Below are 27,825 nucleotides of genomic sequence, written 5' to 3' on the forward strand. Positions count from 1 at the left end.
AAATATAACAGTGAATGGAATGTCAATTCAAAATTAATATCAGGAAAAACTTCTAAGTGGAGTGTTTTGTTGATTTTGGAAGGGTCTTCTAAAAGTAAGACTGGCCATTTTAAAAATAGCCTGAATAAAACATTAGCAAATATCCTGTATGACATATCCTGCTTTTTTTGAGAAGTGTGCTGACATGATTCTTCTTTTGCAGATATAAGAACTATTAGGTTTGTGCAAAAGTAATTGCAGTTTAAAAGGTTAAAAATATTGCAAAAAGCACAATTACTTTTACACCAATCTAATAGATTTGCTTTTTGAGTTGGAAAAAGAAAGGGAATGGTATTTTTATTAGAATGCTGATTGGTTCATCATGAACTTCTAAACATAGTGATAATGTTAAATGATTGTAAAAATATAGGAAGCCTGAAATATTACTAAACAAGTATTGTTTATAGTCTCCTTTATTCCATTATGAAAGGAATGCTTAGAGTTATAGAGAATTTTTATACAGCCCTAGCTGTAAATTCTTTTACTATTCCTACCTGTGAAAGCTACTCTGATACTGTCTTCAGTTAGGCAACTGTATTTCTTTGTTTTTTGTTTCTTTTTAAATTAAAGTTTATTGGGCTGACAACCATTAGTACCGTGTTTCCCCGAAAATAAGACCTAGCTGGACAATCAGCTCTAATGCATCTTTTGGAGCAAAAATTAATATAAGACACGGTCTTATATTATACGGTATTAGTGTACATCAGAGGACTGCATTTGAAAGCAAAAGACTTGCATTTAATACTAGTTTTATTAACTAATAGCTAGTGGCCTTCAGGGGAACCGTAAATCCTGAAATGCTTTGCTGAAAAAAAAAAAAAGGGTGTAGAGTCAAAAAACTTGTGATTGAATAAGCATCTTAAATGTTTCATACTGTTTCTTTGTACTGGAGACATACAGTGCACATTAGCATGTTAAAGCCTCTGAGAAGTCCTGTAGTAAAGCTATCCAATGAACTTGGATTAATAAGTATTTCTTATTCCTCTTTTGAAAAGGGAATCTATTTTGATTATAATATTGTCTGGAATTAGTAATCTATAAAAAGCCCTTTGGAAAATACTGCTATAACTGAAATCACCCAAATTTCCTTTAAATCCAGATCTCAGCTTCCCAAGCTATGTGAACTTCTAGAAATTATGTTTTCATTTTAAAGTCTTATCACCAGATATTTTGTCGGCCTGTCCAAGGATCCCCAAATTCAGTCAAGAATGGTCTGCAATGTTTTGTACTTTTAAGTATAACCATATTCAATGTCTACAAACTTGGTTTCACTGTTTCTCTTTTCAGACTTTACTCATTAATTTCCTTTTATTTATTTTTTCAGGGGAACACTATTTAATCTCTTGGTAATTTTAATTAGCAAGCCCCAGATTCCAAAATCTTGTCCTGTGTTTGATATCCAGTTGATGGCTGATTCAACTTTCATTGAGATGTCTTTTGATGCTGAGGTGAGATGAGCATTTGGGGATAGATTAAATGTAATATATAGGGTCCTGGGCTTCTAGTCTTCTAATATGGACTGTGATATTGTAGAATACAGACATATAATTAAATCAAAGAATAAATATTTTGCCAAAACTTAGATAGCTATTCTGTCAATATTAATATATCCATTTTATATAAATTATTTCCTTAGTACACATATGTAAAGTATGTATATTAAGGAAGATAATTAGTATTCTGTGTATATTAGATAAATCTGTCTCTCTATAAAATATGTATATATGTAATTCCATAATAGGGGTCTAATGGGTAAAAAAAGCACTGCCTTAGAGATTTTAGGGTTAACTCTCTTGCCTTAGTTTAACATTTTCTTACCTATCTTACCTGAGTAGTGTGAACTCAGCAAGAGTTACTTGTTCTTCTAAGGTTTTACTAAAACATTAGAAATACCAAACTGCCTAGAAAGCACTTATTCTGAAAGAATAAATCAACTTATTATTAGTTTATTTTAAGCAGGCCAACCAGAATTATTTTTAAAGGATGGGACATGATTTGATAGTTCTTATACATACAGAGTTATGTTTTAGAAAACTCTTAAATTCACTGATTCACTCAATAAATATTCATTGAGAATCTCTTACGAGCTAAACTGTGCTACACAATGGGGTCCAAACTAGAAGCAAAATAGGCACAATCTCTGCCCTCATTAATTGACAGTATTGTTGGAGAGACAGATGTTAATCAAATATAACATGAATATACTATTACGGACTGTATATGGAGCATCGACAATACCACTTTCAACAGTAAAGTTAGTAGATTAGGGATTAAAGAGTGGGTCAGACGCAAGACTCAGATAGGCACAGCTCTTAAGAAGCTAGTGCAATAGTCCAGATGTGAGGGATGATATGGGCCAGAAGGAAGCTTTCCTTGGCCTTCAAATGGGACTAGGCTTTCTTTTTAGAGCTCTCCTAACTTCCCGTACTTTTCTTTCATAGCCCTTACCTCAGTTTGCCACTATGCATTTATTTATTTGTCTGTTCCCCAATAGATTGTATTATATATTCCATGAGGGCAGAGACCATGTCTCTGTTGGTCTCTATTGTATCCCCAACACCTAGTATGGGGTCTGATGCATATTTGTTGAATAAATAGATGAAAAAAAGAAAAGCGATGGTAGTTGTCAAGAAGATAGAGTCCAGAAATTGTAGGAAATTGAGTTGATAGGTTGATGTGGAAATAAAGTATGCAGATTAGATGACTTAGATTCTGGCTTGGGTGCCAGGTAAGAATTACAGCACGGAGAGTAGGTTCAAAGGGGAAATAATGAGCTTGGTTTGGGGTTAGTTGATTTGATTTGCCTATGGTATTTCCATATGAAAATATCTAGTGTGCAGAACAGAAAGATCTAAGTTTCTTGTTTTTGGACTTGCTGATCTCTTGCACCTGGGCTATTAGTGTAGCTATGAGAAGGTCATATACATTTTTGTTCCAAGGTCTAATAGAGTGGGAGATTTCAAACTAGAGCTGTTCCTGGCAAAGAACACTATCAGGAAAACTGTGTTGGCCTGTAGCATGTCCACAGACACTGCTTTCATGCACCAAGTGGCCTATGGGCTAGAAGACAGCCTCACCAACTGACTGGAGTTTTTGAGAGCAAAAAATGTCTCTAAGCCCTATATTTACTCGTACTATAGGAGTTATATATAGTTCAAGTTGCGCATAAGCCTAAATTTCCCAGAGAACCTCCCATGTTAATTCTGGGGAGCATATTTTTACATTTTTGAAAGGGAGTTGTTGATCTGAATAATTTTGCAAATCAAGTGTGCAATTTTTTGTTTGTATTCTGTGAGCTATTGTATCTTCTCCCTTAACTCACTTTCTTAGCCATTATTGTGTAGCCTTTTTATGAAGCTACTTTTTTGAGAATGAGTGACCCAAATAAAAGAGGAAAATTGACCACACTACTTATATTTTCAGTTAATCAAAAATTCTTTTACAAATACCAGAAGGGAACCAGGAGAAATTACCATTTTCTGGCTCTGCCAATGATATTGCATTGATTATCATTTAAAATTCTAGTTACAGAAGCTTATCCTGGAATATACAAATACAGCTACAGCACTTTTATATGAGATACTTCTGGCCTTTCAGCAGGTACAATATATATATTTATTATACATATTATATTGTGTGGTTATTATATATATCATACAACTATTATATAGATATATGATTATGTATTATATGATTAAGAATACACCTTTTTACAAAAACTGCTTGTATTAGAGATGGTTTCCAAAACGTGTTGACTTAAATGATACTACTTTTGCTCTTCAGCACTCATCTATCTCATTTTCCTAAATGATTTTAAAGATTTGATTAAGGACAAAAAAGTATTTGGGAAGGAATGTCGTCTTAGGTACGATGTGAACTTCATGAATATAACTTGTCTATTTCCATGAGTCTTTTAGGGAAATCCTGGATTGAGATCAACCAAGTTTGCTATTAGCTGGATGATGTCCTTTCTACAAAGTCGTCCCCCCACAGTAAGTACTGAGAAGTAAAAGCAAAACCACCACTCAAGGCAAGTTAAACAGAGGTGCTTGTGGTTAATTAATAAAACACAAATTATCTCTATAAGTACTCACGTTTATAAAACAGAAGCAAAGTGCAAATCTGATTATATTATATAATTAAAATGTTTTTATACTGGGGTCTGAAGGTACTGAAATGACATCTTAATGTGATCTTTATTTCATGAAAAACCCTAAGATCTAGAGAAAACAGAATATTAAAGTATTGTCTGTACAATTAAGTGAGAAAAGGAACGTTTCTCTTAAACAGTAAGTATGAGTCGGCGAGTATGAATACACGACTTGCGGTCACCCGGGCCCTGTCCTGCAGGCAGCGTCCTAGTCCACAGTACCACTGCCTGTCCTTGGTACGACAGTCGCCCCGGCACTGGCTGTCCCTATCTTCCCACCGGACTGCAGTTAGAGAGATCTGTTCAGAAGACAAGTCTGATGATGTCATCCCTTGCTTTAAGTCTCTCCCCATGCTATATGAGTCTCTTACTCATTGCCCGGCACCCCCATCACAGGACCTTTAGCACCTGTCTGTCTATCTGTGTGAAATGTTTTTCCCTCCTTTTCCCACCTACTGTGTTTCCCCAAAAATAAGACCTGGCCGGACCATCAGCTCTAATGTGTCTTTTGGAGCAAAAATTAATATAAGACCAGGTATATATTTACTATATTATATTATACCCATATATTATACCCAATAATATATTATATTATTATTACTATAATATTATAGTAAAATAAGACTGGGTTTTATATTAATTTTTGCTGCAAAAGATGCATTAGAGCTGATGGTCCGGCCAGGTCTTATTTTCAGGGAAACACGGTAGTTAACTCCTGCACATCCTTCAGGCCTCAGTGCCCTTTCCTGGGGTGCGTGGGGGAGGAGTCTCTGACCTCTGACTAGGTCACATTCCCCCATTATAGGCACACATAGTCATAGTATGGCCTCTTCTTCCTTTCCTTCAGAGGACTTGTCACTGTTGCAGTTTACATTTGTGTTATTATTTGGTTCTTTGCTGTGGTAGCTGTTAGTGTCTACACATATTCTGGCTCTCGCTCCTTCCAGGCACAGGATTCCAGGATTGTACTTCCCTTCCCACTTGAAGTTAGATGGGTCTCTGTTCTTGCTTTGGCCAAAGGAATGTGAGCAGAAGTAGCCTGTATCACTTCTTGCAGGACGGTTTAGGGGCCAGTGCATGCTTCCCTGGATTCTCTTTTCCTTCTGGCGTGGTGACTGGCAGCATTCTATATGGTGCTGAGTAACTACGAGGAGCAGAACCCCCTACTGAAGTATTGGGGACACACAGTGTGAGCAAGTAACAAGCCTTTGTTGTTTTAAGCAAAGCATTGATATTTTGTGAGATGTGTTACCATAAGATAACCTACTCTATCATGACTGATCTTTCTCCCCCAACAGATTCCAAGTGCCATGAGGGTAGGAGCTGTATCTGTTGTGCTAGGCACATAATAGATGTTCAATAAAATATCTGCTGAATTAATTCTAATAAAGGGTTTACCCCTTAATCTCTTCTCATCTCCCCAAACTTAGTTTCTCTTTATTCATTCATGTATACATACTTTGAGTCAATATACATTTAATTTGAAATCTCTTCAAAAGATAATCATCCAAACTAAATTTTCATTGCTAATGGAGGATTTGACATGCGGTAATATATTCTTTTTCCATACACAAACATGCCTCCATTGACCAGCTCTCGGTTCCTGCTTTGAGCTGTTTTTCTACAGTGATGTTCGGTGTGTCTTAGGGAATCTAGATTCTCTTGCCAGATCCCTGTGACACGTTTACAAAAACCTGGCTGGAGCCTGAGGGTACACTTGTCAGTAGTACAGCCAGCTGCCTATACCGAGATGGGGTCCATGAACGTGGCTCCTTTAGCAGCACACAGATTCTAACCAGTCTCACACCCACTTCAAGGACTGTCATTAAGTAATAGTCCTTCACAGCAATAGAAGCTGGTATGTGCAAGATGCAAGACCTTTACTTTTTCTGTGCAGTGGTTGCCGACCCTATCACCTGAACTGACGTGTGAAATCTGGGGTCTTAAGAACTCCAAGCAACAGGAAAGTTTCTTTATCAACCTCTAGCGTTGGTTCGCTTCATCAAAGGAATTGAGTTGATAAGGCCAGTCTATGACATAAAGTCAGGACGAAGAGTGGCAAAAAACCACTAACACTTGAAAGCTTCCAAATTAACCCAGTTCTCAAGAGTGTGGGTAGAAACAGACCTTTTGAGAGAATTTGCAAGCAAGGCAACCGTTGGGCTCATTGACTACACCTGCATGTCACTCAGCTCTGGCTGATCCTTTTACCTGGTTAGAGCATGATGCTAAAGAAATTAAAATTTTAATCTGCTAGCAGGCATTGCTCTGTTCCACTGCTCCACACTCTCCATCCTCAGTCTGTGTTTACCTGACACAGTGTTTAGTCAACATGTGTAAATGGGTCTGTATTGAAGGAAACCCACTTCCGACTACCTGCCCTATTCAGGAAGGGCCTGTAGCAATATCAACAGAAAAGGTGACACGGTTATTGATACTAACTTAAGGGTATACAGAGTGACTTGCAGGTTATAGCTTGAAGGGCACTAACACTCTCCTCCTGGTTCTTATAGTAGCCCACATTTATGGATAGTAGTTTGAAAATGTGACCACCCCCCCAAAAAAAAGACTCGTGGAATCCATTGTTTTCATTTTTTAATATTTAGTTCTGTTGTGACTTACAGTGTTGTGTGTGTGTGAGAAGCAGGAGCTTCTCACATTACTGCTACTTCTTCCACTTTAATTTCCCCCCAAGAAACGACAAGGGACAGGCTCTCGATGAAAACCCCAGCTGACAGTGACATCGACCTTACGTGTTTGTGTCAAGTCTGGTTTTCTTTGCTTTCACACTTAGTGTTTCTCAAGGTGTGGTCCAGGGCACAAATCCATCAGAATTATTTATGCTAAAGATAAGGAGGTGGGGCCCCAGATTCTGCATGTTTAGTGACTTGCCCAGCTGATTTTCATACACACTAAATTTTGAGAACCACTGCCTTCTAGGAACCTTCTTTGAAAGTCACAGGCAGTTTATCTCTGTGGGCCACTTGTTCTTAACAATAGAAGAGAAACCATCTTCCATAGGAGGCCATAGACCTTTCCAGGCTCCCCTTCTGTCTCCACTTCTGCTTCGAGTATTCTCTTTCCCGTTTGGAGCCAAACTTCCTTGACAGTCAGTACTAGTCTGATCCTGCTTGTAGAGCGGCAACGGGTAAACCCAATTGGTCAATGGTCTTATGCTTGCTGAGTACCATGTCAGTGAAAATAGCACCAGGACACTGGGGTACAGGTGGTGAGGGCTTCGGCCTACATTTCTAGTAGAAGCCCCAGCGGAAATAAGCACTTTTATGAGTGGCACACAGCCTACATGTAATGCATTTTCCTTGTCTAGATTACTTTTGTGGCCAGTATTGTGAAGCAAGTGGTGAAGGGGCTTTCGGCTTCATTTCAGCTGCTAAGTCCCGGCCAGGCAGTTCTGTTGTACCAGCAGCTTTTCATCCTCAAGAGCTGTCTGCAGCACAGCAAGACGCTAGCTGAGTACATCAGGAATGACTACGGAGAAGAGTTCAGGTAAGGAGAAGTCTGAATCTCATCTGCAGAAAAATCCACTCATTTCTGATTTTCATGCAAAACTGCAAAACGGCCCACTATTTAGATTAAGTGACACTGGCAAATTCTGTTTTTGATTTTAATAGTCTTTCACTTTGATCTGCAGTAAGGCAGGATTTCGGGGAGCTCTAAGAACCACTGCCATTTGAAATCTATTCCCAGGCCAGAAAAGACTAGTGAAACATCAAACTCTCTTTGAAGAACTGTTTCTCACTCATTGTCTTTATTGCAGCTAGCGTCTCACAGAAGTTATAATGATTTTTAACGTGCTGTGAGTATTTAAGAGTAACAAACCCACTGAAGGGGAGGGATGAAAAATTATGGATTGTGAATTCAACTGAGTCATTGGGGAAAAACAATAGATAAAGGAGAAACAATGAATGAATGTGGTTATTGGTTTTTTGTTTCATTTACCCCTCTCTTACTCTCAAAAACAAATCAGTAAGGAAGAGCAGCAGTAGCACAGCACTGGTTTCATCAGCCAGCCTGTTTCGCACCTCAGGGGTTCCTGCTTCTATTTATAGGCTGGCAAAGCCAAGTGCACTTAGCTGTACAGCCTTGCATTAGCACCTACCAAGGAAAAAACCAGGCTGTGTCTGACTTAAGATGAAAAGGGTGCAGCAGGCATAGCTTTGCCAGCAGTTTGGATGGACACATAAATGGATGTGAAGGCAGGCATTGTGGCCTTAGATGGGTTTTTAAAAGCTTTTCCACCCAATCGGAGGGTCCTGTTTTTCTTCCATGTGCTTTTATACCATCGGTTCTACTCTGGCTCCTAAAAAATGGTTTTGTTTGGCCCGCTCTGAGTTGGTCCACACAACCCAATTTTTTCCTCGTTTTTTTTTTTTGAGGTAAAATTCATATATCATGAAATTCACCACTTAAACATTTTAAAGTGTGCAATTCAGTGGCTTTAACACACTTTACAATGTTGTACCACCATCACCACTATCAAATTGCAGAACAGTTTCAACACCCCCAAAGAAACCTGTTACCAATTTAAGCAGTCATTCCATATCTTCCCCTCCCCCAGCCTGACAACCACTAATCTTTCTCTCTCTGTGGATTTGCCTATTCTGGACATTTCATATCAATGGAATCATACAATATATGGCTTTTTGTGTCTGGCTTCTATCACTTAGCATAATAGTTTCAAGGTTCACCCATGTTATAGCATGTGTCACATAAAGCAATTTTTAAAAATCAGTGATGCACATTTAAAAATAAGAGGAACTGGCAAAAATGGTGTCACACTTGCACATGACAATGGTTGGCAGAGCTCCACAGCAGCTACCCTCTCAGGTGATGCCGTACTGCTTAGTTTGCCACTGTCTCCTCTTTCTAGTCTTACTCTTACCCTTTCTCCTACTATGTTACCTGTGGGCATTTGGGTTTGTGATTCTTGTTTTAAACTAGTGATTTTCAACTTGCCGTGCTTAGAATCACCGAAGTAACTATTAGAAAATACTGATACCCAGGTCCCATATGTAGAAATTCTGTTCAATTTGTCTGAGGTGGGGTCTGGGCATTGACATTAAAAAACTAACAACCTCTCCAGGTAATTCTAATGGGTTAAGAATCAATTTTTTAAGCCATTCCAGGGATGGCTAAAGGGTTTCTCACTTTTATCTATTCTCCTGGCCTGTCCTATAGTTTCACTTAAGTTATGGGGATGAACCCTACTCTTCTCTCTTGACTCTACGGCTTGACTCTTTCATTTCATCTCCCTACTGAGTATTGCCTGAGCAAACAAGAAGCAGAACCTCAGCTCACACTATGGTGAGGACAGCCTGGCTTTCTTATTAATGCTTTCATGACGGATACATTATTCATGAAATGCACTTGCTTGGCCGAAGCAAAGTGCTTCAGTGAGCTGAAAGATCTCCTGTGTCACATGGGGGTGGGGGAAGGGCTGAGCGTGCTGGCTGAGTCTCGTGGCTGAGACTCCCACACCCGACACCCCACACCCGACACTCCGACACCAGCGAGTGTGTACATACTGATGGGACCAGCGTAAAAATTCTTGTTTTTAAAGCTCTCTCTTTTGTTTCTTTTTATGATTTGCAGGTACTTTATTCATATGTCAGCCTTGGAACAAAGGCTCCCACGGTGTTACCCCATTACCCAGCCTACCACTCAACTTTTTCATGAAGTTCTGAAATTGGTTGAACAGAAATAATGTGTGAAATGTTAGTAACTGAGTATAAAATGTTAATTGGGAGTCAACTTAATATTTATGAGAAACAGTTTTTGATTTACTTAGTACCTGGCCATCTCTTGTCCTGTCATCAAAGATTGTATTTGAATGTTCCATCAAACCCTTTCTAAGAGAAGTCCTTCAAGTTTTTTATCTGTCACAAAAAGAAGCTTTAAATAACACTGCACATATAAATTGGTGCTAAACACTAGTGTTTCTCTAAAAAAAAGAGTTTCTAAAGACAAAAAACTATAAAGGGAACAGAAGCTCGTGGAGAGCAAGTGGAGAAAGTGCAACCTGATGATATCTGTTGGTGCAGTAACGGTGAGTGGCTTGAAGCCACTGAAATATCCAAAGATAAATGGTGGTGGAGTATAAACTACAAAGTGATCATTAGAGAAAATGCTGAGCCATAGGACGACAGCCCCGTTCTCCACCTGCCAAAATTCTGGTGACATAAGTAGTCATGGAAGAATGAGCAGAAGAACACAGGCATGAGAAGGTCAGTTCCTCATGCATCACAGAGAAAGACGCTTGGACTTTCTTCAACAAAATTAAGTACATTTTGCTACTCTGTTTCAGGCACCTGTGGGTTAATGTCTCCTAGAGTCGCTATAAAAGAGAAATGGTCTATAAACAGTCATGCTCTCCCAACCATTAAAAAAAAAAAATGTCTTCACTGTATCTTATAACAATACACTAATTGAACCCAACAAAACCTCAACTTTGGAATCACTGAGAGCTATTGAATTTGGGCTTCTAAGAACTTAGGAACGGGACCTTCCTTCGACTTAGCATGATTTGAGGTAGGATCAGAGAGAAATCCACCTCCCAAGCCAGATTTGCCTACGCTGTGCAGTGGAGGCAGAATTAGACTCACTCAGGACATCTTATCTCTGGTTCTGCCTGAGCCATTAACCAGCTACGTGACCTTGACAACTCATGTCTCCTTTTTGGGCCTCTTCTCCTGTGTGGAAGGACGGGACTAGGAGTTCCCCAAGTTCTCTGCCAGTTTGTAATGTTCTCTGCTGGTGATAAGCCACTTAACACTGTAACGGACTAGTGCATTCCTCTGCTACCCTGGCTCAGTGGATGATTTCGCATTGGCTCCAAATAATCCTGCTTTTTTCGGATCGAACATTTCCCTTTCAGCAGTCACCAACATCACTCCGCCAAGTGTCCACGCCTTCTCCACCATCACCTATCAAGGACAAGTCTTCTACTCTGCAGTCTGGGGGCAGCAAGGGGAGCCAAATGGTGCTTATGAGTGTCCTGGGCTGTTAGATGGGGGACTGTGCCCAAGAGACAATCAAGCAGAAGAATATGAAAAGATTCTTGGGAAACAGGCAAGCGACACTTCACACTGGACAAAGGATGGACAGTGGGTTGACTACTGGTGAAGGTGGAACCTATCGAAGGACAAGGTACCAACTCAGTTCGTCTCAGCTTCCAAGCAGCGCCTGGGCTCTGGGCTGGCAGTGCAGGCTCTGGAGGGCTGCAGGTTTCTCTCCCAGGTGCCGTCTGGCCCATGTCGCCTCTTCTCTCCTGCTGCTCTCTTTGCTCTGAGCACACACCTATCTCATCTCTGGGAGCAAAGGCTCTGTCAGAATGTACCTGACTCTTCCTAAGGCAGTAGCTCTTTAGGTTAAATATTTGTCACCCTGATTTTCTTATGATCATGTCTATTCATTTGTACAGTCTGGAAGAGAGCGGACACCCAGAAATGAATGCTTTGAAGGGTTATCCTGCCATAGTGTTTTTCTTGTGTGTCTTTTGCATTGTTGCCAAAGCCAAGAAAATCACTAAATGATCCATATCTATTAGTGGTCAGACACAGTTGATTGACTAAACATTGACCTCAACCACAAAATAATTATTTTTCAGGAAACCTCACTGTAGAAAAATTATGAATATGAAAATCACATAAACAACAAAGGAGCACCAAAAAGACAAGCACTCATGACCAGTTTTCAGGCTGGGTTCAAGATTCTGGACTCTGACCACCTTTATAATACAAGCGTTGCCATTTACTGCACCCCACAAATAGTACAGTCACAGCTGTACCATTAAAAACAAACATATGTATAATAGGGGGTAAGAACATGGGTTTTGAGGCCAAAATGGTTGAATTTAAATCCTATCTCTGCACTAGTTTTGGACCTTGGGAAGTTACTCAACATCTCTAAGTGTCAGTGAAAGCAGAGATAATATAACCTCTCCCACAGGGCTGTTAGGAGATTTATATGAAAAGGTGTCAGTAAAGCACATAATATGGTATCTGGCATGTAGTAAGGAATCAGTACATGGGATTCATTATTATTAAAATAATAACCCAAACCGATGAGACATTCGAGATTAGTAAGTATTGCCCTTATTTTTTGGACCAACTTGGGGTATAGCTAATATACTCAGAGAGCCCTTGATCTATATAGCATTGAAGAACAGATTCACTTAGTTATTAAATTGAAAATTCAGTTTCCTATTAGCAGGCATGTGATTTAATTGACAAGTGACCATTTCTATGCTCACCACCATGAAGGGGTACTATCACTGCAAGAGCGATGTGGGAAATACTCTTCCTGCGGGGAGACAGAAAGCTTTCAGTCATTAAACTTCTTTCCACCTTTGACTCAAACAGCTAATTACTGATAAAACTGATGTAGCCATTCTGTACTTGCAGAGTTCCTCATTGATTCATAGGGAGTGTCAGAGGAGATAAATGAAGACTTTGTTCATTTTACCGAAGTCTAGATAATTTAGATACTATGTAAAGAGGGGAAAGCTTGAAGTTCCTACAATGGATAATGTATTTGACATATTTCCATTTGAACCTCACTCACTGGTAGCACCACTTTCAATTGTCATCTGGTCAGACTGTCAGACCAAGCACTCCTGTGTCTGTAGAGCTGTGTCTTTTGGATCTGAAACTTTTCTCATTTGGAAGGCAGCATGACTCCCTGGCTAGAAATGTGGGTAGTGGAACCTGGTGGCTGAGAGTATAGATCTATGTCAGAAAGATCGTGTTTTGACTCCTGCCTGTCTACTTACTTGTCATCAGACTTTTGGTAGGTTATTTAACCTCTTTCAGAACTTTATTTTATCAATTATAAGACAATAAAAAGCCTACCTTGAGAGTTTTTATACATATTCATTCATTTATCGATAAACAAATACCATGTTTCCCCGAAAATAAGACCTCATCGGACAATCAGCTCTAATGCGTCTTTTGGAGCAAACATTAATATAAGACCCGGTCTTATTTTATTATAACATAAGACCGAGTCTTATCTAACATAATATAAGACTGGGTCTTATATTAATGTTTTCTCCAAAAGATGCATTAGAGCTGATTGTCTGGCTAGGTCTTATTTTCGGGGAAACACGGTAGCTCTGTGGCTAACATACAATGGATGAGCAATATGGCATTGTTTTTCCAGTTCAAAATGATATCTGTAATTTCATATGGTCCAAACAAAGAAAAACCCCTCAATAAGTAGTACCTATTATCTTAACAGAAACACTAATTTACTTAGTGAACTTCTATTTTAAATACATGTCATTTATTCCAATTTCCCAGATAATATGGCACTTGGTTATAACATGGCTTATTCCTAGACAGATTTGGATAAACCTTACATAAAATCACACAGTTCAATTACAAATTATTGAGTGAGCATAAGATACTTAAACATGTGTGCAACAGAACTTTAAATTTTCTTGATTGCCTTCGCCAACAATAAAAGTCTGTGCTTTCACCAGTCTCTCCTCAGTAACTGATACTTCATTTACTCCACTGCTCAAAAAAGAGAAATTTGAGAGACCTCCATGTTGTCCCTTTTCTCTTCATTCCCTAAATGTAACCCATCAGCAGTGCTTATTGGAAAGTCCTTCAAAATGTTATCGGGAATCTACTGACTTCCCTTAATTACTGCTACTACCCTCAGCCAAACCTCCGTCACCTACTCAGTAGTCTGTTTAGTGACCCTGCTTTCACCCTGGACACCTACAATCTTCTCTCTAAGGTGAGTGATTTTTTTGAACAAGAAAATCAACACAATGTCTGATTTAAAACTCTTCCATTGCTTCTCATCACCGAGGATGAAATCCAGAGCCTTAACCATGGCCTTCCAGGCCCCTCATGACCTGGTCTCTGACTACCTCTGCGACCAAATCCAATCATTCTCACCCTCACGACTCCCCACAGATATTGGCCTTTGTGGTTTTCCTTCAAATTAATAGTCCCGTCCCCCAAGGTTCTTTCGGGCCCTGGAAATTCACACTAGCAAATGCTTTCCCCCAGATCTTCAAGTGTCATGCCTAAAGAGAGCTGCTTGGACCACTGCAAAGTAGCCTCCCACCCAACCCACTTCACCGTATAATGTATAAGTTGATTTGCTTATTCTTTGCAATGTAAGCGTTTAAGAATGTAAGTTCCACGAGGGTCTGGCCCTCGTAGGTCTTGTTCAATAGTCTATCCCATCATCTGGAATAGTGCCTGGTACAAAGTGCCTCTTCTATGCTGAGTGGAGGAATGCACCGAAGAAACGTGTAGACGGAGACACAGAGAAGAGAACTGGCTGCCCTCGCTGCCACCTCACAGCAAACTCCTGAGGGACCCCAGGTGAGGCCTATGAAGGAACTGCCCAGCCAGTCCACAGAATTGTGAGACATAATAAAAGGTTGGGTTTTTCAGCTTTATTGAGATATGACTGACAAAATTGTAAGATATTTCATGTACAATGTGATGATTTGATATGCATATATGCTGAAAGGATTTCCCCAAGTGCATCCATCACCTCACATATTTACCTTTTAAAAATTTTTTTTTGATGAGAACATTTAAATTCTATTCTGTTAACAAATTCCAATGATACAATACAGTGTTATCAACTATAGTCACCATGTTATACATTAGAGCCTCATGCTTATTTATCTTCTAACTGAAAGCTTGTCCCCTTTTACCAACCTCTCCCTATTTTCCCACCTCCTAGTCTCTGGCAACCACTTTCTACTCTCTGTTGCTATGATCTCAACTTTAAAATAAAGGGTGTTTAAAGCCTCTGAATTTTAGAGTAGTTTGTTATGTAGCAATAGCTGAACAAAACAATCAAGAACATTTAACTAAAATTATGCAATATTAAATCACTGTGAGGGTAATTCCCAATTAAATAATTCACTCTGGTGTTTTACTGGTCTATATGTTCTTCCAGCTATTTTTTTCTACATTGTTAAAATCATTATATAAAATTTCCCTTTTGTCACTTTAAATGGATTCAATAATATTCCACAGAGTTCTTCTAGTCCTTTTAAAATTGGGATTTATATCTGTTTGGACACAGCAGGGTCCACATCGTAACTGTCCTTTACTGGGGAGGGGCACGAGGCATCACACAGTGCAAATCCTAGCTGACAACGTAAGTGTTGATGGCATACAATGTGCACCAACTAGACTGGGATTGCTTCGTCTCTCAACCCTTCTTCCAGCCAGCCCCTAGCAGGGACTGGGTTACATTATAAAGCATAGAGGAGACAAGTCTTTGAAAGTTTACTGGTTATATATCTCAGAGATTGCTGGCTTCTGGGTTTGGGGAAACCTTGGGTCAAAAGGTTTTCTTTCTATTTTTGTCTGGTCTCTTTCCTTTGTTGTTGCCTTCTACTTGGAAGGTGGCTTTGACTCTGGACAACTAAGAGGGGCCACGGGTGGGGCAGGAGAAAAGGAAGCAACGGTTGTTTACTATTGGTCCCAAGATTCTGAGAGAGGCAAAGAGGACCTTTAAGTTTCCTTGCAGGTGGTCCGTTCCTTTGAAGGCCCCAAAGGGTATGGGGTTTCATGGCAGAAGCTGTGCTTATAAAGAAAGATGTTGGTTTTGACTGAAGCACTAACCCCTTTCCTCCTCTTTCTATGATGGTAGTGAGGACAGAGTAGTAGCGGTGGTGGCAGTGACTACGCATATGGTGACTTGTCTGTCTGGTCAGCAAGGAGGGCAGTGGAGGAGGGAGGAGCAGGGTGTAGAGCAAGTGACAGAGGGCCGCTGTGGGTTTTTGTGGGCCATCCTGCCATACTGTGCAGCCATAATTTATACCATTGTTTCTATAGGGAAATTATTCTGTCTTCCGCACAGCTGAACTACAAATGAATTTGGAAAGGACACATTTACAAAAGGAGTATTTTACGTCTGTGAGCAAACACAACCACCAGAGGGCAGAGCTGGTTTAGGAAGACAAAAGTAAAACTTGGCTCTCAACAGGCGCATTGATTTTTAAACTTTTCCAGTTCCTGCAGATCTTCATTATTTTTTTGTTGTTATGCTGCTTTCATATGTACTAACATAAATCTAGGTGTAAGAAAGCTCCTTATGCTCTTATAAAATCAACACAAATTGATAGTTTAAAAGTTTATAAAATGAAGTGCCAATTAAAATCATTAATGCCATGTATGATGTTTTGCCGAAACTCCGTCTCCTCTTGCTAAATGAATATGGTAAAATGTACAACATAGACTCTTGAGTTCAGTATCCTCTGCTATCACGTTTCACTTTTTTCTCTCAGAACTACTACGTGTCTTTATTTAACAGGCCCTGCTGAGGTCTGACTTCTACTTGGCTTGAATATATTTCCCTATGTGTGAATTCTGCTTCTGTTCTCTTTTTGGCCAGGGACAACTACAGTTCTCCCATGTAGGGGCAAACAATGGATCAAAGTAAACAATGCAAACACAGGCATTTCATTTAAACAAAACAAAACAAAACAAAACTTTAAATTCTCTAAGAAACCCCACAGACTTTCAAGTTGAAATCTAGACTCCATTTGATAGGCTCTGCTATAGGAGAAGAGGCTCAAATGTTTTAAGTATGGTGACTGAACATCATGGTTTCCCTCAGTGGTTTATGCCTTTTTTTCCTAGCACGCCCTGTTTCATTTTCAAAAGTATCCTCATTTGGATGACAAAGTGTAAGGTTACATACCCTGGTTATAGGCCAGTTCTGGCGTGGAGTTTTAAGATCAGGAAAGACCTGCGTCTTAGCTATAGGAGTGAGGAAACAAAGAAGGTAAAGCCATTTACAGACGTTTCATAGACTTCTCTCATAAGCTTATCTAGTCCGATGAGTGAAGCTTTGGGGGTTAAACCAAACTTCAGACATGTTCTGATCTCCCCTTGTGACTCGGAAGCCTCAGGGGTGCCCCCCACTCCCCATACTCTCAAAACACCACCTCAATACAGTTTATAAGAAAGAAAGCGAAATATTTTATCACAATTAGAATCCTCCGATATCTGAGAACATATAACGTCCTTTTAGGGTAGGATGAAACTTATAAAAGGATCACATTTACTCAGGAAAGCTGGAAGACAGGACAGCAGTTTTGTAACTGCATGACATAATTTGGCTAACGTGTACTGGTTGCTACACAACAAAATGAGTCCTCACCGCCAAATCTCGAGACCAAATTCAGTTGCCAGAGTGACTTCAGATGGTTCAGGGTTAACATAATGAAAAGATGCCACAAAATAGTGATTTTTTAAGGAGACTGCGAAATACTTCTGTAAGAAATATATATTCTCAGAGAAAGTGTCTGTGTGTGTATCTGTGTGTGTGTGTGTGTGTGTGTGTGTGTGTGTGTGTACAACCTACTGGACCAAATCCAAGAACCAAAGTTGTTCACAAACTGAAATGTGCTGAGATTGGTCCATTGAAGTGATACTAATGAGAGCATTCTGGCAACGTTGAGTCTTCATGCCTTCAGAAGATGACTGTTATCAGCATTATTTCATGTTTATCAAGCCCCAACTGGGGCAACCTGTAACCAAAAACAAGGAAGGGAGAGGGGGAAAAAGCACTATCTGTTTGTGGTCTATGTGTCAGGCATTCAATGTGGTGGAACGGTCTTAAAAGTGGTCTATCACAAGGTTTAGCAGGTTCCACACGATTTTCAAGGATCTCGTTGTCCCAGAGAGAAATCAATTCAATTCAAAAGCATCTATTCTGAGCTAGTTGGATACTTAGGGTACACAAAAGTAAGTCAAGTTGGGGTGGCCAGATGGTTCAGTTGGTTAGAGCGCAAGCTCTTACCAACAAGGTTGCCAGTTCGATTCCCACATGGGCCAGTGTGAGCTGCACCCTCCATAACTAGACTGAAGGACAATGACTTGGGGCTGATGGGCCCTGGAGAAACACACTGTGCTGCTATATTCCCCAATAAAATTTATTTAAAAAAAATTAAAATAAAATTAAGTCAAGTTGGATCCCTGTTCTAAAAGGCTGTTTTCTAAGCTAAATTATTTTGAGTACAACCTTCAAAATTTTTGCCATGTCATCTGTATTTTTATCTACTCAATATTTTTCTAACATCGTTATTTACTCAATAATTTTCTTATATTTCTACCTACATTAGCCATGTCCTAAAGAATACCTGGGAAATCATGGAGTTGATGTCATACATATATATATGTATATACATATACATGCATATATATATACACACAAAACACTTGTGTGTACATATTTCTAATGAACATTTTTAAATAAACACAAACAATTTTTTAAAATGTCTTTTCCTTGGACTATCTAAAATAACCTTTGCACCACTCTATGGAAATGATAATAGTAATAAATACTCAAAGAAAATATTTTACAAGGGCAGGGTAGGCCAGATGACAAAGGTACAAAGTGTTATAGGAAATTACAGGAAGAAGAGTTTAATTCTGATTGGATGCATCAAGGAGGCCTATTTAGAATAGTCTGTATTTGAAGAGGTTTTAAAAATAGCTAAATCTGTGATTTTTTTCTTTTTAAACCAAACAACGTGGCAAAATAAGATTTGACAAAGTTTGGTGGTAAGTGCACAGATTCTCTTTACTTCTCTGTATGCTTGAAATATTTCACGATAACAATAATAAAGTGTGTCTAGGACATGGAGAGGAGAAAAGCATCCCAAGTAGAAGAGAAAGTACGAGTGGAAGCCCAGAATACTGAAATTCAGGCAGGGAGTCTGGTTCTATCGAAGGTGAGTCCTGGAAAATAAGGCTGGAAAATTAAGATGCAGTCAGATCACACAGGAACCTAGCTAAGTGGTCCTGACAAAGACATCTGCAGGTATGGGAAACCCCTGGGGGTTTCTGATGAACAATATATGATCAGAGCAATAGATGAGGAATGGAACTCTGGGAGAAATTTGCAAGATGAGGAGAGCTCAGATTTGGAAGGATCTTACAATAATGATTCGGGTGAAAATATGAGTGTCTGCCTAAGCTCCCTAACATCCTGATTTGCTCCCTGGTTCTGCCTGGTAGCATTCTGTTTTTATTTTTTTTTAAATCCATTTCCACTGGTCAGTGATATTTCCTCCTTCCTACCCCAGATCCTTTGTAGTCTCATCCAACTATGTTGTAGACCAGGGGCTGGTAAACTTTTTCTGTCAATGGACAGATAGTGTAAATATTTTAGGCTCTGCAGTCCGTACAGTCTCTGTTGCAACTATTCAATGCTGTTATAGCGAGAAAAGCAGCCATAAACAATACATAATGAATGGGTGTGGCTGTATTCTAATAAAACATTTATTTATAGATAGTGAAATTTAAATTTCAGATAATTTTCACATATCAATAATAGATGTTTTGAAAAATAAGATCAATTAAGACAAGAAGACTATGAAATTACCTCGAAAACAGAACAGTACTTTATGACTAAATATTATGATGTAAATTAGAATAAAGAGACTGAAAAAAAGAAGGACCAAAATATGATTAGAAAAGGAGAAAAGGCAATGGGGGGAAATTGATAGAGGAAATAAGCAAAACCACAGTTGCATTGCAAGAGAAGGAGCGTGGTTAAAAGAGAATTTTATTTAAAATAAAAACTGGTGAGGGCTTGACTGGAGGAGCACTGATTTTTAACAATAATGCTTTTCAGAGACTTGGAAAGTTGTAATCCAGGACTGCTACCCATGTACTGTCAGAATAAAGATTATCCCACATTTTGTAAAGGACAACTTTGTCCACCTGTTTATATCTTTTGCCTTAAATTCTTAGCATCTCCCAAATGAGGTATTACAAACCTTCCTCAGGAGGGCTCGAAGTCTTAGGAATTAAAGCACACAGCGGTGTTTCTGCTTTCAAGAAGGAAGTTTCTCAATTCATTTCTAGGCTCAGTTCTGGGGTAATTTGTGCTCCATCTCCTCTCTAAGCCTTGCAGGTAGTGATAATTTAAAAAAAGTGGTGGGGTGGGAGAATGTTTGGTTTTATCATTAAGTGTCAAGAAGACGTCATCTGTAGAAAGAAACGTTTAATAATATGGAGAAAGCACAGCCCCAAGGGTCTTCATGAAGACCTCTATCTCCTATGTAAATGGATGAATGGCCAGAAGTGCCACCTTTTTATAATGTGGGCAAGATGACAGCAATGAATGAGGAGAGGAATTAAAACATTTAATGATACATACATACTTAAGGAAGAAATACTCAAAAGATTTTCTCTGAGGAGCAGAAGACAAGAATTGTAACGATGCTAATCATGTCACTAAAAGAATCACACAAGTGCAGGATCATTTAAAACACAAAGGGAGAATCTTAATGAGCACTCCAGTCTCCTGCAGAATTAACTGGAAAGAAAATGTTGACAAAGGTACAGTTTCAATCTAGTTCGGGAGTTTGAATAACGCTCATATATGAGAACAACTTTTAGATTTTAAGAAAAATGATAAAAAATTTCCTGGGGTTCAAGTAAGGAGGGCATTAGCAATACTGATTACTGTAATTATTTCAGCAACTAATTCTCTAATGTCAACTATGTGCTGCATAGATTAACAAGATTCAGTGCCTCTCTTCAAGAAGCTTACGATATACATGAGTATATACATACATACATATCTCAAGGGGAGTAAGTTAACCACAGAAATAATTATAAGGTGGTTGATAATAAATAAGCCAGAAGTTCAAATTTGTGTGAGTTAGAAGAAGTATTATATCCTGTTGAGATAGTAAAATTTCTATGAAGGAAGTATAGCATTAGAGATGACAAAATAGTAACATTTTCATAATGAGGGATACGAGAGATATGAGAGAAAAGCAGTCCAGGCAGTGGGTATGGCAACACCAAAGGTACAGAATCAGGAAAACAGGAGAAGTTTTTAGGAAACTGAGTAGCCATGTTGCTAGAGTATAAAATATATATCTATATACAGATATATCTAGCTATCTATATATATTTTTGGAAGGGGGCCAATAGGAAATACAACTGGAGAAGTAGCAGGAATCAAATTGTGAGGAGCTGTTCACTCATTCGCTCATTCCACAAACATTCACTGAGCACCTGTGCTTGGCATTGTGCTAAACACAGTGGCAAAAATAGACCTAGGAGACCTGAGTGCTATTACCGCTTTGTCTGTGTACTCACAGACTTTCGCAACTAGAGACCTAAACATTCTGTTGATAAAAGGAAGTCACATAATTTGTCTGCTCCCCAAATTTCATCTTGAATTAGATTTATCAATGGTGGCGGTCTGAATCCACGTGAAGAGAGATGACTTCTGTCTCACAGGGGTTCAAAAGTAATTTTGAGGAGGAAAGAAACACATTTGTGACCGATTATACTTTCAAGTTACACTCCAGTTTCCAGGAACTAGGTCAAATTCCTTAGCAGGTTTGGAAGGGTTTAACCTGTTCCTCTCTGGGCACAGTGCCTTGTCAGCTTGTCCCACAGGAGGCTGGTCCTGCTGTTTGTCCCCGTGCGGGTGAGAGTGTGATGATGAATCGCGGCCCAGCACTGGTCCACCAGACTGGCCCAAATCTGGGCTTTATCAACTGGAAGCTCCTGCTCAAGAATTCCAAGGACACATTCTTGCAGCTGTTTTTGGCCTTGAGCATGATTAGAATGTTAATCTCTCAGCTGGAGATGACATACTTTGAGACTCTGTCGAAACTACAGGAACCCAGATTTGAAAGGGGCAAATATGGGCATGCTGGCTATTAAACTAAAGAGGGTGTGTCTACGTTTAAACATTTTGTAAGAAAGAAATGTGAAATAACAAAACATAGAATTGCAAGTCAATGAAATGCAGAGCAATTATATAGATGACAATTAAAATGAAATGTAAGACTATTAGGGAAAAAGCTATAATAAAAGATTATTACTAACTCAGAACAATTATATAGATGACAAAATGAAATGTAAGACTGTATTAGGGAAAAAGCTATAATAAAAGATTATCACCAACTCGAGGAGCTATAATAGAATAAGGAGGCTTCCTAAGCTGAGCGTTAACTGTGTACAGGGTGGGGGTAGGGGCTTAAAAAGCTATCCCATTTTTAAGACTGAATCTGTGAACTCCCTGTCCTCTGCGTTTTTTAACTCAAGCCTGACATTAAACACTTCAGAAACTGCTGCCAAACTTGTCTTTGCATCCGGGAAGCAGCCCTGCAAGTCCTTACACAAAGCTTCCGGCTCTTCAATGGCCTCACTGATGAAAATGAATTTACTTATTTTACTACTGCCACTCACACGTTAGTCTTCTAACAATATAATATCTCAGAGGACCTAATCGCTGTCCTTTCACCCCCTGAACCCGAAATCCATGTTGGGCCAGTGCAATCCAGAGAATGGACTAGTTTTGATCCCCTAGACAAATGCATAAGCCTTTTTAAAATCAAATTTCTGCCGAGTGACTCACTCTTAGAAAGGAAGACATAGCAGAAACATCATTTATTTCAGTCAGTACAATCAGTACAGGGTTGAATGCCTGACATATTCCTAACACTGTGCTTGATGCTATTAGGGAGAGAAGTGTCTGGGCCTAACAGTCAGTGGTACATGACCAACACAATTAAATAAAGAAAGGTGTAAGACAGTAACTGATTAGCTGTTCTCTCTCCTTTCTATGTACTGTGCTAAGAAGGCATTCTTGTCAAACGGCCTTGCTACCATGGTGACAGTTACTAAGAAATGCACAGATCCATATATGAACAGGTTACAGAGTTCTGTTTTGTTATTGTTGTTTTTAAATATGTAGTGTTCCCGTCAGATGAATAATTCTTAATATCAGTCTCCAATTTTCTGCATGGACACTCTGTATTCAAATCCTTCAAGAAAATGGACCAAGAGCATGTGGGCCCATCCATGCTGAGCCTGCAGTTTGGGGGTTTCCTCATTGCTTGGGGATCAGGGTTTAACCCTCCATGTGTAGTCTGGAATAACCTCAAACTCCCAGGCTTCTAAATTTATCCAATCCTTTACTACACAGGTATGATTCCTGAAGGTTACCTCAAAGTCAGGAAGGAATTCTTGACAATCTCTTACTCTAAATTCCTGTTTTTGCCTCTCTTATGGTTGCAATGTTCTCTGTGCCCTACCTCATCCTAGCTGTGACCACTGGACAGGGTCCTCATTTAGTCCCCAAGCACCCCAAGTGGTTGTTTATAACGACTATTATACTGAAAGTCTGGGAATAATACTATAGCACAGGACAGGAAATATCAGTATCCAAAAATTCTTTGGCCATTTTCTACATGGGAAATTTTTCATGGGTCCTGCCTGCTGCCATTTTGCTCACACTTCCTTCTCCTCCATCTCCTTTCTGAGTTCTTAGGGTCTAAATTTCTGTAATTCCCAGCAATATAATTCTCGTTTTCAAATCCTATCCCATATGGACTCACAACCCCAAAAGGTCCATCTTTTTTTTCCTCCTCAAACAGAAGTTCCATTTACCCCAGAAGTGACTTTTGCCATTCCCCCAGAATATAAACGAGCAGCTAAAAATAGCTATCTTTAAAAGTTATTTTCTTTCCCTGTTCATGTGCTTTTTTGGCTCAATTTTCCCATTTGATCTGTAGCTTTTTTCTTGAAACTGTATGAACTACAGATATAAAGTCAGAGTTTCAGAAATAGTTTGCACTGTGCCTAGGACATTCATATATTCGGGGAGAATTCTAGTTCCTTTTTTTTTTTAATGGCAACTTCACAAATGTGCGTGTCACCCTTGTGCAGGGGCTGTGCTAACCTTCTCTCTATCGTCCCACTTTTAGTATATGTGCTGCTGAAGTGAGCTACTTCCTTTTTTTAAAATTTCATTATCTAAAAAGTTATTCCTCAAAGACTCAGAAAAGCTATGAAATGATTTGTGATTCTCTGATTGCCTTATAAGAGATAAGGAACAGAACAAAAATTGGTTCCCTGTAGAAAACTCCCTACTGTATCTGGCATTATCCATAGGCCAAGACATTTTTATATACACGCAGTATAATTTTCATAAAAGAAACCTTTCCGCATTCAGTCACAGGAGTAGATGCTTGGACAGTGACCACAGCTCTGCTTTCAGGATAAGAATCTTATCTCCAACTACAGAAAAGTTTCCAAAGGTGCTGAGTGCTGATTTCTCTGAGGCATCCCTAAATTACATTTGAATGTCAGCCCCAAAAGAAAGGTAACATATGACAATAAGTATAGCTTTTGTGAAGATGGGTATTTCCCCTTGGACACACCTCAGTCTCTCTATATATACCTCTCATGAGCCTATGCACTATGCAGAGTATTGAACTATGGTACCGTGGAAGATGGTTTTTCTCACAAAACCATAAAATAAAATGGAGATCCTATAGGAATTTAGAAATTAAAGAGTGAGAAAAGTCTTACTATATATAGAAGTAATAATTATGGAAAGGAAAACCAAGTAGAATTCACTTACAGAGTTCCAGAATTTTAGAACTAGAAGAATTTCAAAGATCAATCACTGCTTTGCAGAGAAAATGAGCTCGAGGTGTTAGTAGTTTACCTGAGGTTACACAGTGAATTAGTAGCACAGCCAGGAAGAGACCACAGATATTAAGAGCTTTGTCCACCTTACCACATGTAACAACTACTAAGCATCAATCCTGTACAAGGACATATATAGCTTGAGATAACACATGTAAAATGCCTAGCGCAGTGTCTAGAATCATCAGCTGTCATCATTATCACAATCACCATCATCATAATGGGTAAGAGTATAAATTTTGATATTAGCCAGACCTTGAGGTGAGTCCCAGTTCTGCCACTTACTGTGTAACAGTAGACAAGCTACTTACCTTCTCTAGGCCTGTTTCTTCACCTATAAAATGTGAATAAAAACAGTGTCTACCTAATAGGATAGTTGTGAGGATGTCATATACACTCACTTGTGTGTGTGTGTGTGTGTGTGTGTGTGTGTGTGTGTGTGCATACAGGAACTATTCAAATCTTAGCTGTTCCATAGTATTTATTAACCCAGATAGGTACAGAGAGAGTCAAACAAGGACACACATATATATGGAGTATCAGTGGAACTTCCCTTTGCCACATCAAAAAGAAAGCCAGAAAGTTAGCATTTACTGAGCTTTCAATGTATACAGATATCAGCCCATGAGAGTATGTTACAAAGAAAACAGGAGAAGAAATGCTTCTTGGGGAGTAATAATATAGGAACTATTAATATTTATTATTCTCAACAAATATATACCAACTACCTATGCAATGATAAATAAGACTGAGTTTCTGTTCTCAAGGAGCTGGCAGTCTAGTAGAGGAAGAAACCAGGCTATTACGATATGGAGTGGTACGCACATTGCAGAGCCCGAGCTAAGAGGCTACGAGAAGTTCACAAAAGGGCATCCCATCCAGTATGGGTCAGGGTAGGGGAGGGAGTGGCAGAGATTTCTCAAATAAAAGAATAAGGATTTGGCCAAAGATGAGAAAAGTTGGAAAGGGCCTAAAGCCACAGACCAGCTGTGGTGGGTACTCTGAACTGACTCTCAGCATACATTCCAAACCTCTAGTGTGCTTCCTTATACTGCAGGCGCTAAAGAAAGAAAACCCACATTTCCCCACCACCCTGCAATTAGGGTTCTACTTCTGCCAATTAGAAGCACTGGAAGGTGGATCCAGACTAGAGTTATCTGCTTTGTTTCTGCTGGCAAGCTCAAGTGTGGACACACTGGGCTTTTCTGCAGCATTACGAGGTGTGATCAAAAGATACAGTGAAGGGCCGGCCCGGTGGCTCAGGTCGTTAGAGCTCCATGCTCCTAACTCCGAAGGCTGCCAGTTCGATTCCCACATGGGCCAGTGGGCTCTCAATCACAAGGTTGCTGGTTCAACTACTCGAGTCCCGCAAGGGATGGTGGGCAGCGCCCCTGGCAACTAGAAAACAGCAACTGGACCTGGGGCTGAGCTGTGCCCTCCACAACTAAGACTGAAAGGACAACAACTTGAAGCTGAACGGCACCCTCCACAACTAAGATTGAAAGGACAACAACTTGACTTGGAAAAAAAAAAAAAAGATACAGTGAATGTTTAAATAAAAAAATTTTATTACACTAAAAAACACATTGTCATTAATCCCTCTCAAAATACTCCCCCTTACTTCAAACTCACTTATTCCATCGTCCTTGCCACTTTCGGAAGCAGTTCTGGAAGTCCTCTTTCTTGCGTGTCTTTACTTCATTCCTAGAGTCTGCTTCCGTGAGTGTCTTTACTTCATTCTCCATCATGACAACGTTCCATGTCATACATCGCTTCTGGTACAGCAATTTCTGTCAAATAAAAACATTAAGGTGTGTTCTCATCCACCTTATTCACCGGATCTGGCACCGTGGGACTTCTGGCTCTTCCCTGAAGTCAAAATGATTCAGGACATTGAAGCAGCCAGGACAGCGCAACTAAAGACATTCACAAAAGAGGACTTCCAGAACTGCTTCAGAAAGTGGCAAGAACAATGGGACAAGTGTGTTCGAAGCGAGGGGGAGTATTTTGAGGGGGATTAATAGCAATGGGTCTTTTACTGCAATAAATATTTTTAAATTTAAACATTCACTGTATTTTTTTATCACACCTTGTATTTCAATGTCTAGGTACTAATTTCGTGGGTGTTGAGACGTTGTCACAGGGTCAGCAGTGGCTTCCTGATCATTAGATTACCGCTACAGTGGCATGTCTTGAACTCAACTGCAGAGGTAGCAGCTACTCCAGTAGACAAGTCCAGCAGTCCTGTCCTAGGACCCATTCTTGGAGGCCCTAAGTGACCCTTCTTTCAGCCTTTCCAATGATTTTGTAAGGTCCTGATTCCCTGTGTTAAATCCCTTTTTGTTTAAAATGGTATGGGTGGTTCCTATTTCTTGCACCTAATACACCAACAGAATACACAAATGCAAAATGTACCATAAATAATATAGTTTGCAGAGGTCAGCCAACTTTTTCTGTACTGGGCCCAGATAGCAAATACTTTAACTGTTGTGGGCCATTTATGATCTCTCTTCCTCCAGCTCAGTGTCAAGTATATTCACATGGTTGTGCAACAAGCTCTAGGACATTTTCATTTTGCAAAACTGAAATTCTATACTCTTTAAATAACAATCCCCATTTCCCTCTACGCTACTCCCAGGCCCTTGGCCAAAACCGTCATACTTTCTGTTTCTATGAATTTGACTAGATACCTCACATAAGTGGAATCATACAATATTTATGTTTCTGTGACTGGCTATTTCACTTAGTATAATGTCCTCAAAATCCATATTGTAGCATGTCACAGGATTCCTTTCCTTTCCTTTCCTTCCTTCCTTCCTTCCTTCCTTCCTTCCTTCCTTCCTTCCTTCCTTCTTTCCCTCCCTCCCTTCGTCCCTCTTTTCATCAATTCTTCCTTCCTTTGTAGGGCTGAATAATATTCCATTGCATGTATATACCACATTTTCTTTATCCACTCATCTGTTTATGGACATTTGGGGTGCTTCCACCTCCTGGCTGCTGTAAATAATGCTGTTATGAACACGGGTGTGTAAATGTCTCTTTGAGATCCTGATTTCAATTCTTTTGGATAGCTACCTAGAAGTGGGATTGCTGAATCATAGGGTAATTCCATTTTTAATTTTTTGAGGAAACACCATTTTGTATTCCTATCAA

At 39.4% G+C, this 27,825-nt stretch overlaps 2 protein-coding genes and 1 non-coding gene across 4 annotated transcripts in view; 1 reads left to right on the forward strand and 2 right to left on the reverse strand.

The window, feature by feature from the left end:
* LG02H12orf56 (linkage group 02 C12orf56 homolog) overlaps window positions 1-13,064 on the forward strand; it is a 68,799-nt gene extending 55,735 nt beyond the window's left edge. Inside the window, exons 9-13 of one of the 2 annotated variants that reach the window (XM_019732433.2) lie at window positions 1,364-1,487; window positions 3,565-3,639; window positions 3,957-4,031; window positions 7,518-7,696; window positions 9,803-13,064. In XM_019732433.2, coding sequence (XP_019587992.2) covers window positions 1,364-1,487; window positions 3,565-3,639; window positions 3,957-4,031; window positions 7,518-7,696; window positions 9,803-9,914 — 565 coding nt within the window. In that variant the 3' untranslated portion in view covers window positions 9,915-13,064. The remainder of the gene's footprint in view (window positions 1-1,363; window positions 1,488-3,564; window positions 3,640-3,956; window positions 4,032-7,517; window positions 7,697-9,802) is intronic. The other variant, XM_019732434.2, reaches the window with a different exon arrangement.
* Window positions 1-27,825, reverse strand: part of XPOT (exportin for tRNA) — a 133,752-nt gene that overhangs the window by 98,763 nt on the left and 7,164 nt on the right. The gene's annotated exons all lie outside the window — the stretch shown is intronic.
* Window positions 23,863-23,967, reverse strand: LOC141570255 (U6 spliceosomal RNA). Its single transcript, XR_012494262.1, has one exon. It is a non-coding gene; the product is annotated as a U6 spliceosomal RNA (small nuclear RNA).

Source organism: Rhinolophus sinicus, linkage group LG02 (assembly GCF_036562045.2).
Source record: "Rhinolophus sinicus isolate RSC01 linkage group LG02, ASM3656204v1, whole genome shotgun sequence".
Lineage (NCBI taxonomy): Eukaryota > Metazoa > Chordata > Mammalia > Chiroptera > Rhinolophidae > Rhinolophus > Rhinolophus sinicus.